The sequence below is a fragment of the Emys orbicularis genome, chromosome 2 (assembly GCF_028017835.1).
Source record: "Emys orbicularis isolate rEmyOrb1 chromosome 2, rEmyOrb1.hap1, whole genome shotgun sequence".
Classification (NCBI taxonomy): Eukaryota; Metazoa; Chordata; order Testudines; family Emydidae; genus Emys; species Emys orbicularis.
Genome location: NC_088684.1, coordinates 86,120,183 through 86,136,595, shown reverse-complemented (window position 1 = coordinate 86,136,595; position 16,413 = coordinate 86,120,183). Strand labels below are relative to the sequence as shown.

At 42.7% G+C, this 16,413-nt stretch overlaps 1 protein-coding gene across 4 annotated transcripts in view; it reads left to right on the top strand.

The window, feature by feature from the left end:
• Positions 1 to 16,413, top strand: part of DLGAP1 (DLG associated protein 1) — a 219,123-nt gene that overhangs the window by 147,418 nt on the left and 55,292 nt on the right. For 2 of the 4 annotated variants that reach the window (XM_065397966.1, XM_065397968.1), the window contains exon 5: positions 9,136 to 9,152. The exons of the other annotated variants lie outside the window; for them this stretch is intronic. In XM_065397966.1, the coding sequence (XP_065254038.1) occupies positions 9,136 to 9,152 (17 nt within the window). The remainder of the gene's footprint in view (positions 1 to 9,135; positions 9,153 to 16,413) is intronic. 4 annotated transcript variants of the gene reach the window in all.

Here is a 16,413-nt window from a genome sequence, read left to right as displayed (position 1 = left end):
GTTTGGAGTAGATGTGGGGGTTGAAAGGTCTAGATTTTAAAATACTGACTACAGGGGTTTAGTTCCCATCCGAAGATAACCCTGAGCAACTCCCAGCAAAGTAAAAAGGCGCTACACATACTTTTTGAAAGTCTGAATTTGGCCCTATATTTATAGAATGTGAGCTTTTTCCCTTGCTAAAAATCCCAAACTGTACAGAACCAGTTGTACATGACACACTGTAGTATTGCTAGCGCAACTATTCAAATATCATGTGTTAGGCATCCAAAAATTTAAGACTGAATTAAAAATCAAGAAATTAAAAAACAGTACATTCAGGGTTCTGCATATTTTCCATCTGATTTTTGAGCCTTTAGGATCACATTTAGGGCCACATTTTTCTCTGCAACCATGGGGGCTAAAAACCTTACCTTTATTTTCCTTTTTTCTTTTTTTTTAAGAAAGCTGAGGTTTTCACATATTAACATGACTCCAGAAGGTCAGGTTTTAATAAAGACACCAAATATCACAAGACTCATTAAAAAATTTCAGAAGTTGGCAGCAGTGTGCCATGGAACATAGAATCATAGAAGATTAGGGTTGGAAGAGAACTCAGGAGGTCATCTAGTCCAATCCCCTGCTTAAAGCAGGACCAACACCAACTAAATCATCCCAGCCAGGAGTTTGTCAAGTCGGGCCTTAAAAACCTCTAAGGATGGAGATTCCACCACCTATCTACGTGACCTATTCCAGTGCTTCACCACCCTCCTAGTGAAATCGCTTTTCCTAATATCCAACCTAGACCTCCCCCACTGCAACTTGAGACCACTGCTCATTGTTCTGTCGTCTGCCACCACTGAGAACAGCTGAGCTCCATCCCCTTTGGAACCTCCTTCAGGTGGTTGAAGGCTGCTATCAAATCCCCCCTCACTCTTCTCTTCTGCAGACTAAATAAGCCCAGTTCCATCAGCCTCTCCTCGTAAGTCATGTGCCCCAGCCCCCTAATCATTTTCATTGCCCTCCACTGGACTTTCTCCAATTTGTTCACATCCTTTCTGTAGTGGGGGGGGGGGGCAAAACTGGGCACAGTACTCCAGATGTGGCCTCACTACTGCCGAATAGAGGGGAATAATCACTTCCCTTGATCTGCTGGCAGTGCTCCTACTAATGCAGCCCAATATGCCGTTGCACACTTTTGACTCATATCCTGCTTCTCGTCCACTGTAATCCCCAGGTCCTTTTCTGCAGAACTGCCACTTAGCCCATTGGTCCCCAGCTTGTAGCAGTGCATGGGATTCTTCCGTCCTAAGTGCAGGACTCTGCACTTGTCCTTGTTGAACCTCATCAGATTTCTTTTGGCCCAATCCTCCAATTTGTCTAGGTCACTCTGGACCTTATCCCTACCCTCCAGTGTATCTACCTCTCCCTCCAAGCTTAGGGTCATCTGTGAACTTGCTGAGGGTGCAATTCATCCCATCATCTAGATAATTAATGAAGATGTTGAACAAAACTGGCCTCAGGATCAATCCTGTGGAGCACTCCGCTTGATACCGGCTGCCAACTAGATATCGAGCCATTGATCACTACCTGTTGAGCCCGACAATCTAGCCAGCTTTCTATCCACCTTATAGTCCATTCATCCAATCCATACTTTTTTAACTTGCTGGAAAGAATACTGTGGGAGACTGTATCAAAAGCTTTGCTAAAGTCAAGGTATATCATGTCCACCGCTTTCCCCATATCCACAGAACCAGTTATTCATCATAGAAGATAATCAGGTTGGTCAGGCATGACTTGCCCTTGGTGAATCCATGTTGACTGTTCCTGATCACCTTCCTCTCCTCCAAGTGCTTCAAAATGGATTCCTTGAGGACCTGTTCCATGATTTTTCCGGGGACTGAGGTGAGGCTGACCGGTTTGTAGTTCCCCAGATTCTCCTTCTTCCCTTTTTTAAAGATGGGCACTATATTTGCCTTTTTCCAATCGTCCAGGACCTCCCCCGATTGCCACAAATTTTCAAAGATAATGGCCAATGGCTCTGCAATCACATCAGCCAACTCCCTCAGCACCCTCGGATGCATTAGATCCAGACCCATGGACTTGTGCATGTCCAGTTTTTCAAAATAGTCCTTAACCTGTTCTTTCACCACTGAGGGCTGCTCACCTCCTCCCCATACTGTGCTGCCCAATGCAGCAGTCTGCGAGCTGACCTTGTCTGTGAAGACCGAGGCAAAAAAAGCATTGAGTACTTCAGCTTTTTCCACATCATCTGTCACTAGGTTGCCTCCCCCATTCACTAAGGAATTAGGAATGTTAGGAAGCATGGATAAATTCTACTATGTTTCCTATAATATCATATCTATTTATAGTAATTTGATCTAGTATGTAGTCAAGTGGAACAGTACACACTGAGGAGAAGGGTCACAACAAGCTTTGTGTAGGTGGTGTGTAACTTTGTCATGAAGCAAGTTTCATATTGAAACGGACAGGTCCTGGCAAGTGTTTAGATAAGTGGAAAAGTATACACGGAGAAATCAAAATATACATTTAGAGGGAATATGCCTTTTATTTGCACATATTATCAACAGCTGGATTATGTGAAGCACCTGTATCTAGTGTATATAATTTAGTGGTGGGGTTTCTGTACTTTCAGACAGCAGCAACAAATGGGATTATAGCAGAAAATTGACATCGCATCACATTGACACATAGCTGGGCAAATATTGCAAAAAGTATTTGCAAACATTTATTTAAATATAAACCTTATAAAGGTGACAGCTGCAACTGCACAGTAAAGGTTGAATTTTTTCACTTCAAGTAGGGATTCAACATCTTTGTTCTATGTATGAAAAATACAGCATATCCTCCCAACATTACAGCACTTTTACAGTTTAGAACAAATGTTCAGACAATTTACAAGTAAATCTGTTAATTAGTTTAGGAGTTAAAATTAATCTTAAAATGTGTCCTTTAAGAAATGTAGCACTTGGTCACAGACCTTTTTTGTTGTCCTGAGTTATCTTAACAACAGAATAATACAAATGCTTCAGACTTCCCATATAGTTTAAACCCACTGAAATATTATTCATAGGCTACATTTGAAGGGTTTTTTAGGTTTAATGTTAATTTTCTCATGTTCTTAGTATTGCCAACCCCCAAAAAGTTCAAAATTAATAAGTCAGCCTCCCCTCCCCTCATACACACACACACAATCAGGAAAACAGTATTTTTGGTCTGTCTTTTAATATTTGAATTCCCCTGCCCATCCCTTCTGTGTGTGTGCATAACACTTAGTATCACCAACTCTCCAAAATGTATAGAGCAAAGTGATTTGGGCCCCCACTGCAATCAAATTATAAAGATTTGTATACAATGTTGCCTTTTGATGTGGAGCTTCCAGCTTCCCACCAAACCCCAAAATACTAATTAATTCTGCTCACATCTGTCCTCCCCCAGCCCAGCAATTAATTATGCACCCTCCAGCAACTTTGCCCCCCCACAATTCTCACATCAGCCCCAGGTCTGCCCCTTGCCCCCAACACACCTATGCTCTTCCTGCAGCTCCAGGGGTTCTTCTCCCCCCGCCCCTTTGTAGGCCTGGAATTGCAGTAATGGAGAGGGGAGGAGCAGAGTGACCCATTTTTCACAGTAGGGGTGAGGAGGGGGAAAGAACCATTCTGATATGTGGAGCTCTTTCTTCTCCCTTCTTTGCCTTGCCCTCTCATGAAAATGGTATTGGCTGCTCCCTCCTCTACCCCAAAACTCCTCTGGCTCCTGATGGGAGGGGGCAGAGCTCTGCCTGCCTCTGCAGCAGCTCTGATTGGCTGCCCTTCCCCAGGAGGTGGGGAAGGGAGGAAGGTGGCCAGTCAGAGGGTTATTTCCATGATTGGGAGAGTGGCTTCAGCAGGGCTTGAAATCACATTTTGGAGAGTTGGCGATGCAGAATCCTGCCGCAAGGGCTGACGCATAATCTTCAACTACAGAGGATGCCATGAAGAGCTGCCACCTTCAAAAAGCGTTTCCATCCCATTGCTCTCAATAGACCAGGAGTCTCAGGTGGCCCTTTTAAGAAAGGTACCTATCTCTTATTATTCTCAATGGGACTGACTGGTGATCTCCACCTCCTGACAGCATTCAGGCCCAACAAGTGATGGCATCTTGGCTTCACTTTCATTGGGAGGCGGTGGCCGAGTCCCTTTGAGAACCTTGGGAGACAGCAGTTACTTTGAATGACAGCAATTCTTCGTGAGTTGTTCGGAAGGCAGTGACTTTATGCACCAGCCGCTGCTGACGGATAAACTATCACTTTTCAAAAACAATGGTGAAAAATGACCATTCGAGGCAGGAGAGAACAAAATCTAACGTGTCTTTAAAATCTGTTTAATCTAATCTGGATCCACAAGCATTAAAATGCCATGGCTATTGCATGGTGTCACTGCTGGGCAGAGGTTAGGTTATTTGGTGCCCTAACAGTGCATTCCATTCCTTAATATATTTGGATTTATTTTAGGTTTTAACGTTAACTTTGAATTTCCTACGTTTTATAATGCTTGGTTTGGGGATAATTACAATGTGTTTTACCCTAAGTCACTGATATGCACTTTCAGCCTTAACTCTTCCTTAACGTAGGTTTTATGTAGCTGCTACTCTGAAACCTGTCAATAAAAAGTATGAATTTGTTTGATAGTATTTCTGACCATGTCATATATTTTCCACAAATGTTTGTATGAGTAAAAGCTGGTTCTCAGAAAGCAAAAATGTCTCACAGCAACCTGAGGGGAATGTGTGTTCATGCTAGGGTTGTTCTTGCGGCCATTTTGAAGCCTCTGATCTTTCTCCCCTTTGTAGAAGAAAGTTTGTCATCCAAACAAGAAGCCAAAACAGTCCCATGTGATAAAGAGGACCAGTCACACACCACAAATACTGAATACTTCAAGATATAGCTAAAGTGAATAGTTTGAGAACAACCTCTAATCTGAAATAGCTCCACACAAAGTGTACATGGAATGATTCTGAATAACAAACAAATACACAAATATCTAAGTATTTTTGCTCATAATTTGTGTAAAAAAAAAAAAAAAGAGTTTAACAAATTATTTGTTATGAAAATTTTCCCCGGCTATACACTTAATGTGGTTTTACTGGCATGCACAGCCTTCCAAGTTCCAACAAATATTGTTGCTCATCGTTTTTCCTTGCCACAAAAATGTGCTTTTAAAATGAACAAAGGGAAACTGTAGAACCTCAAAAGTGCTGTAGTGCACACATTCATTAAATCCTTAAAACGTGTGGCCTTATATTGTATATTTAAAGTGTTAAAGTTCTTATGATTATCTTTACAGAGGGCATACGGCTAAAAGACTGAATCTTATATAAATATAATGCTGTATTTGTACTCACTTAGATTCATAGTTTGTATTAATTATTCCCACAAGTGGTCCTACACAGTTCAAATTTTTAATAGCTTATGGGCCCTTGTTAACTCTCTGAAATATCAAACAGTTTATATCCTCCATCTGAAATACTCGCTCTTTTGTTTTTCAACTAGCGGTAATTAGCTGGTATCGCTCACTTCTGAAACATATTAAAGGTAGGGAATATAGTGAACCAGAGAAAAATGCATTAGGTGGTGGTGTGGGACAGAATGCTTTGCATTTTGTGCTATGAATCCTTGGCAACCTGGGACTGTTCATTATTATTTTTCAATGTATTGAGAGGGGAGTGTATTTAGGCAGCTATTTGAACAAATGTCTCAGAGGAGAAATGGTAATAAAATAATGATCTCACCATGCTAGCAGTGAAGAGGTGTCTTATGTGCTAAGATATTGAATTTTTTATGAGAAAGCTTCAGTTATTGCCATTTTCATGATATTCATGACTTCTAGGGAATGTGGTTTATTAGTGGATACTGTTGAAAACCAGACACAAACTGCAGCACCCAATAGTACAGCTTCTCAAGGGCCTGCAGAAACAATGATGTCTTGCTCAACAAGCTATCTGTTGTTTGCCAAGTGTGATTCAAAGTCTTTCTTTAAGCATTCTGACCACGTCTACAATCCAGGGGCTACAGTGCTGCCGTAGCACCGTAGTGCAGATGCTTCCAACCTTGACAGAAGGGGATTTTCTGTCAATGTAGATAATCCACCTTTGTAGCAAGGTTGCCAGAAGAATTCTTCCATTGACCTAGCTGCATCTACACTGAGTTAGCTTAAGTCCGATGCTCTGAATTAAGTCCGAATTTTTCACACCCCTGAGCAATATAACTAGTTTTAAATTTTAAGCATAGCTCTACATTTTAAGTGTATATCAGGCCTTAGAAACATAAACTGGGACAGAAAGGAGACACTGGCAGACTGGAGGGGCAAACAGCCCCTTCACTGACCCATCTGACTCCCCCAAGTACTCTGGCACGTTTTCCCCTCTGAGCAGCCTGGTGACACTCTGGAAACCAGATAGCGTAGTAACACATTCACCTGTTTAGATTGTAAGCCCTTCCAGCAGGGAACTCTCTTTTTTATGTTTGTACAGTACTCAGCACAATGGAGCCCAGTTCCTGATTGGGGCTTCAGGCACTATCATTGTACAAATATTTACTTCTATTAATAATAATAAAACACGTAGACACACACCACTTCCAGTGACCCCCTCACCAAAATACCCCATTCCATTTCCCAGTTATGTTTCCCCAAAATAGCCCTTTCCACTCCATGGTAAGTCTTACTTAAATCAGCTCCTCTGGACATCAGTAACATTCATCCCATTTTCCAAACCTTCCTATGCTCTACTATAACCCACCTCCGCACACACCTTTCACTGATGTAACTTTAAGAAAGAAATCAGTTTATAGGGGGCAAATATTTGGTCATTTTAGGTACAGGACCTACAATTTTGGTTTTGTTGTTTGTAGGTTAAATGTTGATTATTTACTAAATGTGGAGCTGGTACTTTGGGTTATTTCTTCACTCAAGTTTTGTGGTTCTGTAGGCAAGTTGCCTTGTTTGATTGAAAGTTATATTTTTAGTTATCCTCTGTAAAGATGCCCAGATGCTTTGGGGCATGTGTTCCTACAATAAATAGTATTATTATCATAATGAACTATTATTCCCACTGTAGGACATAAATACTGTAGACCAAGTTTAAGTGTATACCATTTTTTCATTAGAGTCTCTATATTACCACGCTGTACAGATTTAAGTCTGTGAACTTACTACTGTCTTTATGTTAAAAAAATAATGTGAGTCCACTATGTTAAACATGCTGATTCTTATGCTTAATTTACACTGTTGTAATTCCACTGATTTCAGTTGATTTATTCCTAGTGTAAATTGAGATCAAAGCCAGGCCTACTGCTCTTGATTCATTTTACTGAAAGAGCAGTAGGAGCCTGATTTTGATCACATGTATACTAGGAATAAATCAACTGAAATCAATGGAATTACACCAATGCAAATTAATCATAAGGAGATCAGAATCAAAATGAATCAAGATGAGTTTAATAGTACTAGTGTACTAGCACACCAGTACTACTATTAGTGTACTGAACGAAATGCACAACTACTAGGAGAAATTACTTGGCAGAAGTTGAAGCACCAGACATACAGAAATGTTTGCTCTGAAATTCCAGAGACTTAACCGTCCCTTTGGTTTTCTGGAATGCTTTGATTTAGTCATGTGGAGTGGAAATAGTCTGTAACATCAAAAGGGCACTTGGAATAATACCTCTTGTGCAGTTACAGGATATGTGAAGTGAATTAAGTGTCAGTGAACTTCAGTGTGATAGTAAATTTATATATAATATTAAAGACAGTTAGGAAAAGTTTAGTTATCTCCAAATGTGGAAGTATTTATAATCAACATATCTTTATATAGCACCTTTCCTCTAAAGCATTTTATAAAATATATAATCTCTAGGTGCATAATATATAATATAGGCTATATTGGAAGATGGTGGTGGTGAATCTATTACAGGCACACATTGGAGTAGTTTCACTTCCTCTACCTGGGTGCAGAGGTAAACCAGGCAGTTATAGTTTTGTGAGTGCAAATTTTACATTACAAAAAGACTTGTTCTTAGTGCAGCTAAATTAAAGTATTATTAATTTTAAAAATAAATAATAGACTTCTTTGCAGGTACAATTTGGACTCCCAGAACTTGCATCTGCAAAATGAATTGTACACAAATTTGAGGGTACTGTTTTTGATATAACCCACCATGACTCATAAATTAATCCTGTTATCTGACTCTGATTTACTGACATTGGTGACAGGTATTTCAGTTTGTTTTCCACTATGAGGCTGACACTGTTGTTTCTAGGGTTTAGTTTCTGTTGTAGCCCAACTATGGTCTTTTTGTTTGCTTAAAACCTTGTTAGAGCGGGGAACCAGATTCCTGGCAATAACAGTCAAGAGAAAAGGGATGTGGGTGTGTCATGTGGGCTGGAGCCCACTGACAGATTTTGACAGTTTGCAGGCACATACTGTCTAACAAAAACTACAACGAAATATTTCTTTAACCACAATTTCTTCTAAACTTCTCTGGACGTAACGTGCAGAAAATGTTATTAATTAAATAATAGCCTTTTACAAATTATTTTCAATGTAGTAGGGTGTAGTCTGTCAAATAATAAACACTCCTGTGTCATGAAACATGTCCAAAAGAAATCTACAGCTTCCTTTGTACCTCTCTGTTAGTCTTTTTAACGTTTCTTTATTAAGTAGAGTATACAAGGAGTGGCTTAGAGATTCCAGCTGCATGTAGCAGGAAATAAATTTTACAAACATAAGCCACAAACTGCAAAGGCTCCTTGTGGATATAAGGCTCTCCCAGTTCAGAGTCCCATTGACTTTAGTGGAACTCTGCACAGACAGATCCTTACTTCTGCCCAGAGCCCTTGGCAGGACCAAAGCAATGTGAGGAATAGTCTATTTGATATCATTATAGCTAGACAAGAATTAAAATGCTTTTGAAAGTCAAACCCACTTTTCCTTGATGACACACTTCTGAATTCTATTTATAAACCATTGAGGCCTTTTCTGATTGTGTTGCTGTACAAGACATAAAATTGCACAAGAAAAAACAGAAAATTCTCAATATAATTTAGTCCAAAATAATATTAATCTCATAACTCATCATATGGCCAGATTCACCTACATCAGGGGTTCTCAAACTGGGGGTCAGGACTCCTCAGGGGGTCGGGAGGTTATTACGAGCTGTCAGCCTCCACCCTGAACCCCACTTTGCCTCCAGCGTTTATAATGGTGTTAAATATATTAAAAAGTGTTTTTAATTTATAGGGAGGGTTGCACTCAGAGGCTTGCTATGTGAAAGGGGTCACCAGTACAAAAGTTTGAGAACCACTGATCTACATGCTCTGCCTGCTTTGTGTTGCTCATAACAACATAAGCAACATAAGCAGCTATAAACTCAGTTTAACCTACCAATTAAGGTGGAGATGTGGCTACTTTTTGTTACGTTACAGCAGTAGGTGCATACCAGTGATCTGGCCCTTAACTTTTTAAAAGATGATTAATAGAACCCCTCTTCTCCTCATGTATTTATAACAAAAAAACTAGAGGTGGGCATCAACCACAACCTCAGATCCAAACTCCCTTAAATGTTGGCAGTGTTTCAAATTAAAAGCTGTTACGTTTTTCTGTATGTAAAGAGCAGATATTTTACTCTCAGTGAAAATTACCTTTTTTAGATTTAGAAAAAGACTAAACGAAAACCTCCAAGACTTGTGTGTGTCTCCTCTTTAACTATCTGCACCAAAGTGAACACAAAATGGCTGCTTGTCTCTCTGCAGACACCAGAGTTCTTAGCGAATTAAAGGTCATCAAGCACTCAGTAAACCATAGAACCGAGGTCTGAATTTGAATGCAAATTCTGCAAATGACAACCCTCTTTAAAATGAGCCAAACAAAATGCCCAGTCTAAAAACACTCTAACTTTGGAATTTTAAAATTGGGGTTTTAGTATCAATCTCTCAGAAAAACCAACCAAGTTGCAAAGGACTTCCTTTAGGGATATTTTTCCTTGTGTTTGTCAGATGAATAGTCTGAAAGGCAAAGAAAATTCTCTTCAAGTAACTGAATCCATCTCATACTTATATCAGACATTCCACCACTTTGGCATCCTGTGGAAGTGGTAATCATGCCACTGTATTAGTACTGGAAAGCTTGTAATCCACCACTCAAGGGGGAGTCGGGGAACATGGACGATGGTCAAGAATACTGTAATTATGGAGTTGGGATAGAATAAGCAGTGAGGTAATGTGTATCTTGAGCTGAACTTTTTTTGTCACAGTAGGCCGGTTCCATGTGTAATTGAGATGCAGCTTTTGTTTGTGTTCTCGCACCCAGGCCAGTAAAACACAGGGAAGGGCTCACCCATCGGGTGGTGGTAACTGAAATTCCCTTTTCCAAATGCATCAAAGATCTTATCACTTCTCAGACCCCAGTCACTTCCTCTCCTCCCCTCCCCCCCCAAAATAATGCAACACATTTACATTTATCTTAAAACTGAAAGAGACTGTATGTTCATTGGCATATTACTAGCTTACATCAACTGCAACCAGATGGATTTTCTGTATGGAGAACAAACATTGATGCAGCTGTTATTTTCATATAATTTTTAATTAAGCCATTTCATGTATCTTTTTGTAATGTGGTTGTGGTGTGTTTCTTTCCAGATTAGTAACATATTTATATTAGTGCCTTTCTTCCTGAAGAACTTTGCATACTATATACAGGACCAGACATACAAAAAGCAGCCACTCTGGGTTAGAAGGTTACAGCCAGAGAATTGTGTAAATTTTGGACATGGACAACGGCAGAGAAAACCTCTACTCTTACAAAGCTGCCAAGGGCTATTTAATACCTACCCAGAGCAGACAGGATGTTGGGGTTTTTTTAAGGTTTCATTCAAAGGGTCCCATAGACAGTAAGACAGCCCTGCTGGGATTTGATCCTCTGACCACAGAATTGCTAGGTTTGCTAGGCCTCATGCTTTACATCACTAAACCATGCCTCTGCTGTTGTATTCTCTTCTATGTTGTCTTAAAAACTTCAAAACAAAATTAAATTTCCTACACATTTTCCCATTTGTATTTAGCAATGTTTTTCCTTGTCTGAAATTAAAACTGATATTGACAACTTTCTCTTCCTTTTTCTATTGGTCTTAGTTAATTGCTGTTTTGTGCAATAGCATTATAGCAGAACAGCTTAGTGAGTAAGATGCATTAGTAAAACTTGTGCTCCCTCTTGCCCTCTGTGACAGACAGGCTGTCTGGATCTGCAGAAAATAAAACATCAAGGGCCAGATTTTAAAGAAATAAGGGGCAAATCCAATTGGCCAAGCAGTTAGAGTAACACATGCATTTCTATATGACAGGAGAAAATTGTCTTATTTTTCAAAGATTTAATGATTTTTGAAGACCTCTCCATATCCCCATTCTGGGAGGATGTGAAATGTCAGGAACTTGCAGGGAGAGGCAGTTGTATTCTTCTGAGTCATACTGGTTTTTGCCTGGAAGGCAGGTCTCACTAGCTCTAATCTATGGTACAGAAGGGCTCAGGGCCACCCAGAGGATTCAGGGGGCCTGAGGCAAAGCGGGGCAGCTGCAGCGCTTGTACTCACCCGGTGGCGGTCCGGGTCTTTGGCGGCATTTCGGCGGCAGGGGGCCCTTCAGTCGCTCCGCATCTTCGGCAGCACTGAAGGACCCACCCACTGAAATGCTGCCGAAGACCTGGAGCGACTGAAGGGCCCCCCACCGCCAAAATGCCGCCGAAAACGCGGACCGCCGCCGGGCCAGAGCTCGCGGGGCCCCTGTGGGGCCCGGGGCCTGAGGCAAATTGCCCCACTTGCCCCCCCCCCCCCCGGGCGGCCCTGGAAGGGTTCATGTGTTTAAGAGGGGAAGGATGGAACTAGGGGCAGAAATACCGATGGGCCTTGGTGGGAGAAACCCAAAGGACAAAGTCAAGCTCAGGAGAAAACTTACACTGCAGTTTCAGTTTAGGAAAAGACAAAACTCAGGAAGAGGTTCATTTTGAATAGTGGGGGTGTGTGCACGTATATGCACACAAGCACTAGTGTGGAAAGAGTGGTCTGTAGACTCTGCCTGTTCACTGTACATATACTTACAGTGTCCCACCAGGCCTGTGGTCACATATACTGTATATTGTACAGTGAGTTTTTCCTACTATATTTCAGAGTGATAATGCACTGAGAGCTGGCCAGACTGTTGCGATTAGAAAATTATATTTACACAGTAACAATCATTACTCAGTTCTGTCTCCACATAATCTGCAGAAATGCAGAAAAAGTTGCACAGACAGGCATGTGTGTTCATTATGCACTGATTTGAACATGTCATGCAGGCCTAATATCCCACATGGCAGACTGTGCGTTCACATGAGTTTTCAATTCTCAGTTGATGTGGGTAAATTGCAGCACTTTGAAAAGCTAGGTTCTATGTAAAGAGTAGCTTTTTAAAAGTTAGCAGCAGATTTATTAAAAAAACAAGATGATACTGGGCCTGATTCTCCTAACTGATACCACTGTAATTCCATTGACCTCTGTGGATTTTATTCCTGATTTATACTGCCATACATGAGGAAAAATAAGCCCTTGGAATCTGCAGAGCATTCCACAGCAGATTATAGCATACAAAAATATTTGACTATAACAACAACATATATATACAGAAATGTAGTGCCTTCCATCTTGAAAACGTAAAACAATTTACAGACTTGGACCTCTTCTGAAGTCCTCAGGGATCATCCATTCAGCACCAGCATTTGTTAAAGGATACCCTCTTTCAGGATATTTCATATAATTTTTAAAATAACATTTTTCATTGTGGTTTATATAAAAAAATATTTTAGACCCTTGGAAGCTCATCTCTGCCATCTTTGTGCATGCACACTGATTTATCACTGTGAAGTAGCTCATGAGTACTGGCCTGCTAACATTTATTTATTCTTTTAAGAGTCAAACACTCACTTAATATATTTTTAAAAGCACATATAAAGATATAGTTGTGCTTTGCACAGAAGTAAAATAAAGGTTGTAGCTCAGCCCTTCCAACTTCAGTGTCTATTTTTAAACAAAGTAAAGAAACTTTTCTTTTTCGAGTGATTGCATATGCCCATTACACTAGGTGTGTGCGGGTCTCATGCTCCAGTACTCGAGAGTTTTCTTTAGCTGTATTCATAGGGGAGGCCACACCTGTGCCTGGGTGCCTCTGATGCTCTGAGGAGAGGGTATAAAGGGTAGAGTAGTAGTTCTCAACCTGCTGCCCAATCAGCGCACATGTGTGGCCCATGTGACATCCTCAGGGCCATACAGGTACACCTCTACCTCGATATAACGCTGTCCTCGGGAGCCAAAAAATCTTACCGCATTATAGATGAAACCGCGTTATATTGTACTTGCTTTAATTCCCCCCCCGCCCCCCGGAGCACTGCTTTACCGCGTTCTGTCTGAATTCATGTTATATCGGGTTGCGTTATATCGGGGTAGAGGTGTATATATTGTGTGGATGTGGTCCACATAACACACAGAGACCTGCATATGCGGCTCACAATGTTAAATAGGTTGAGAACCACCCCGTCCTCCCTTCAGTTCCTCTTTACAATCCCTGGTCAGTGGCAGCCAAGTGCTGTCAGTTGTTCCTCTGTGAACATGCAATTAGTGATTTTGGCTAGTTAGCGGTACTCATTTTTGGGTCCTCACACTCCTTTTTCTTTCTTTCTTTCTTTCTTTCTTTCTTTCTTTCTTTCTTTCTTTCTTTCTTTCTTTCTTTCTTTCTTTCTTTCTTCCACGGTTGGTCAATCAGTGGACTCTGGGCAGCATAGGTCCCCTGGCTTCAAACCTTGCTCTGCATGTTACAAGCCAGTGTCAGTGAGTGACCCTCATTCTTGCTGTCTGAAATGCTTGGATGAGGATCACATCAGGGCCAGGTGTCCAGTTTGCCAAGGCTTCAAGTCAGCACCTAAGAAGCTAAGAGAAGAATGCCTCAGGTATATTCTGATGGAAGCCACGCTTTCGGGGCCGGCTCTGGCTTTTTTGCCGCCCCTCCCCCCCACCCCCCCGCGCGTGGGGGGGGGGGGCGGCCGGAGCCCCGGGGGGAGGGCGGTGAGCCCCGGCCGGGGCTCCGCTCTCCCCGGCGGCCAGAGCGCCGGGAGCAGGGCGGCGAGCCCGCGGCGGCCAGAGCGCCGGGGGGAGGGCGGCGAGCCCGGCCGTGGCCCCGCTCTCCCCGGCGGCGGGAGCCGGAGCGCCGCGCCGCCCCCCTCCAGGTGCCGCCCCAAGCACAAGCTTGGTGGGCTGGTGCCTGGAGCCGGCCCTACACGCTTTGCCTGGCATTGGTCAGTTAAAAAGGAGTTTCTCCCCATCCAGGAGTGCTCTCCCAGCCTTACAAAAAGGCAGAGAAAGGTGATCCCCTTCATCAAGGCACTCCTCAGAAAGACATAAGCACTCAGAGCCCTCTCAGTCTCCGAAGCCAAAGAAAGGGACGGCTTCCACTTCAGGACTGAAGTAGAGTGCTCCTTGTCTCACTGCCCACAGTACCACTTTGGTTTAATCATAGCAGAGCCATTGAATCCAGTTACAAAGCCAGAACTGTTGAGGCCAGCTGCTGCTTTAGAGCAGGCATTAGACCATCACTCTCGATCACAGTGGGGCAAAGGCCTGTCTTGGTATTGACCACCCTGGAGGCCTGTGCAGCTGCAAAAGATCTCTTCAGCCCTTTGGTATGGCCCTCACCAGTTATTCAGACTGATAACGTCTTGCCAAGGTTGTTGCATGGGTGCATTAGGTTGCTTTTTCTGTTCGTGTCCATTATGGCACCAGTGGCTTCTGGTCTGGTACATCCATCCATCATAAAGCTGGCTCTGAGACCAATGGCAACCACTCTGTCCCAGGGCATGGTACCATAGCCAGGAAGCCCCCGATGTAGCCGCCGGTACCACAGAATAGTCATAGATCTTTGTCCCGATCTCCGATTACGCTGTCCGGTACTGTGCCTCCCTGCCTGGTGGAGTACTCAGACTCTTCAGAGTATGAAGTGGACTACTAAGTCTCCCACTACCGGGAATCCAGAGCATCCTCCAGGGATCGTTACTGCTTTCATAGGCGTCATCCTGGCAAGAACAGATCAAGAGATTGGTGGGCCTGGTGCAGGCACAATTGTCCCTACCCTGCCAGCCCCATCATTGGCCCTACTGGGTTCTATTCTCGATACTTCCTAATAGCCAATGCAAAAGGAAGTCTAAAGCCAATTCTGGACCTTTGGAACTGAAATAACTACATCAGTTCTGCATGATCGCCTTCACAACTATTATCCCTTTATTAGATTCAGGAGATTGGTATACTGCCCTGGACTTGAAGGTTGCATATTTCCACATAGCTATTGCCCCATCACAGAAAATTTCTAAGCTATTGCCCCTATCACAGAAAATTTAATAATAGAAGGGAACCACTTCCAGTTTACAGTTCTACCCTTTGGCCTATTGTCTGCACCAAGGGTTTTCACAAAATGCATGGCAGTGGTAGCTGCCTTCCTCCACTGCTGGAATGGCCAGGTATACCTTTACCTAGATGATTGGCTGCTGCGGGGCCATTGCCGTCAGCAGATGGAAGAAATTATTCATCGAACTTTCCCCGTTTTCATGCCTAGGCCTGACAGTGAACAAAGAGAAACAGATCCTAGTACTCCTCCAGAGAATAGAATTTATCACTTGTCCCAGATTCAATCCTAGTTAGGGCCTTTCTGCTGCTACCAAGATTCCTAACTATATGAGACCTCTGCATGTCCCTCAAGAACCATCGCTAAAGAATTACTTCAGGCTCCTGGGGCATATGGTAGCATGTACTTGACCCCACATCCAGGCTGCATCTCAGAGCGTTACAGACATGGCTCAAATCAGTGTACCACCCTCAAATATATCATCTGGAAAGACTAGTATGTATCCCTGGGAAAGTCTTATCCTCCCAGGATTGGTGGATGAGCCAAGACAACGTCTGCAAGGAAGTTCCTTCCTCCCCACCTCTTCCTTCCATGAATTTAGTCATGGACACCTCAGCTGTGGGGTGGGGAGTGCATCTGGGAGACTTGCAACTCAAGGCTTGTGATCCAGTCAAGAGACAGGACTACACACAAACATTCTAGAGCTAGGGGCAGTCTCCAGAGTGTGTCACCATTTCCTGCCCCACATACATGACAGACTTGTCCAAAGAGCAGGAGAGCACTGTTCTACATCAACCGGGGGGGGGGGGGGGAGGCAGAGAGGCGGGTCAAACAGCCTGTGCCAGGAGGCAGTCAGGCTGTGGAGCTTCTGTATACTAAATGCATTGATACTCAGCATCACACCTGCTGAGGGTTCAGAATGGCTTAGCAGACAGGCTAAGCAGATCCTTCGCCTTGGATCTTGAGT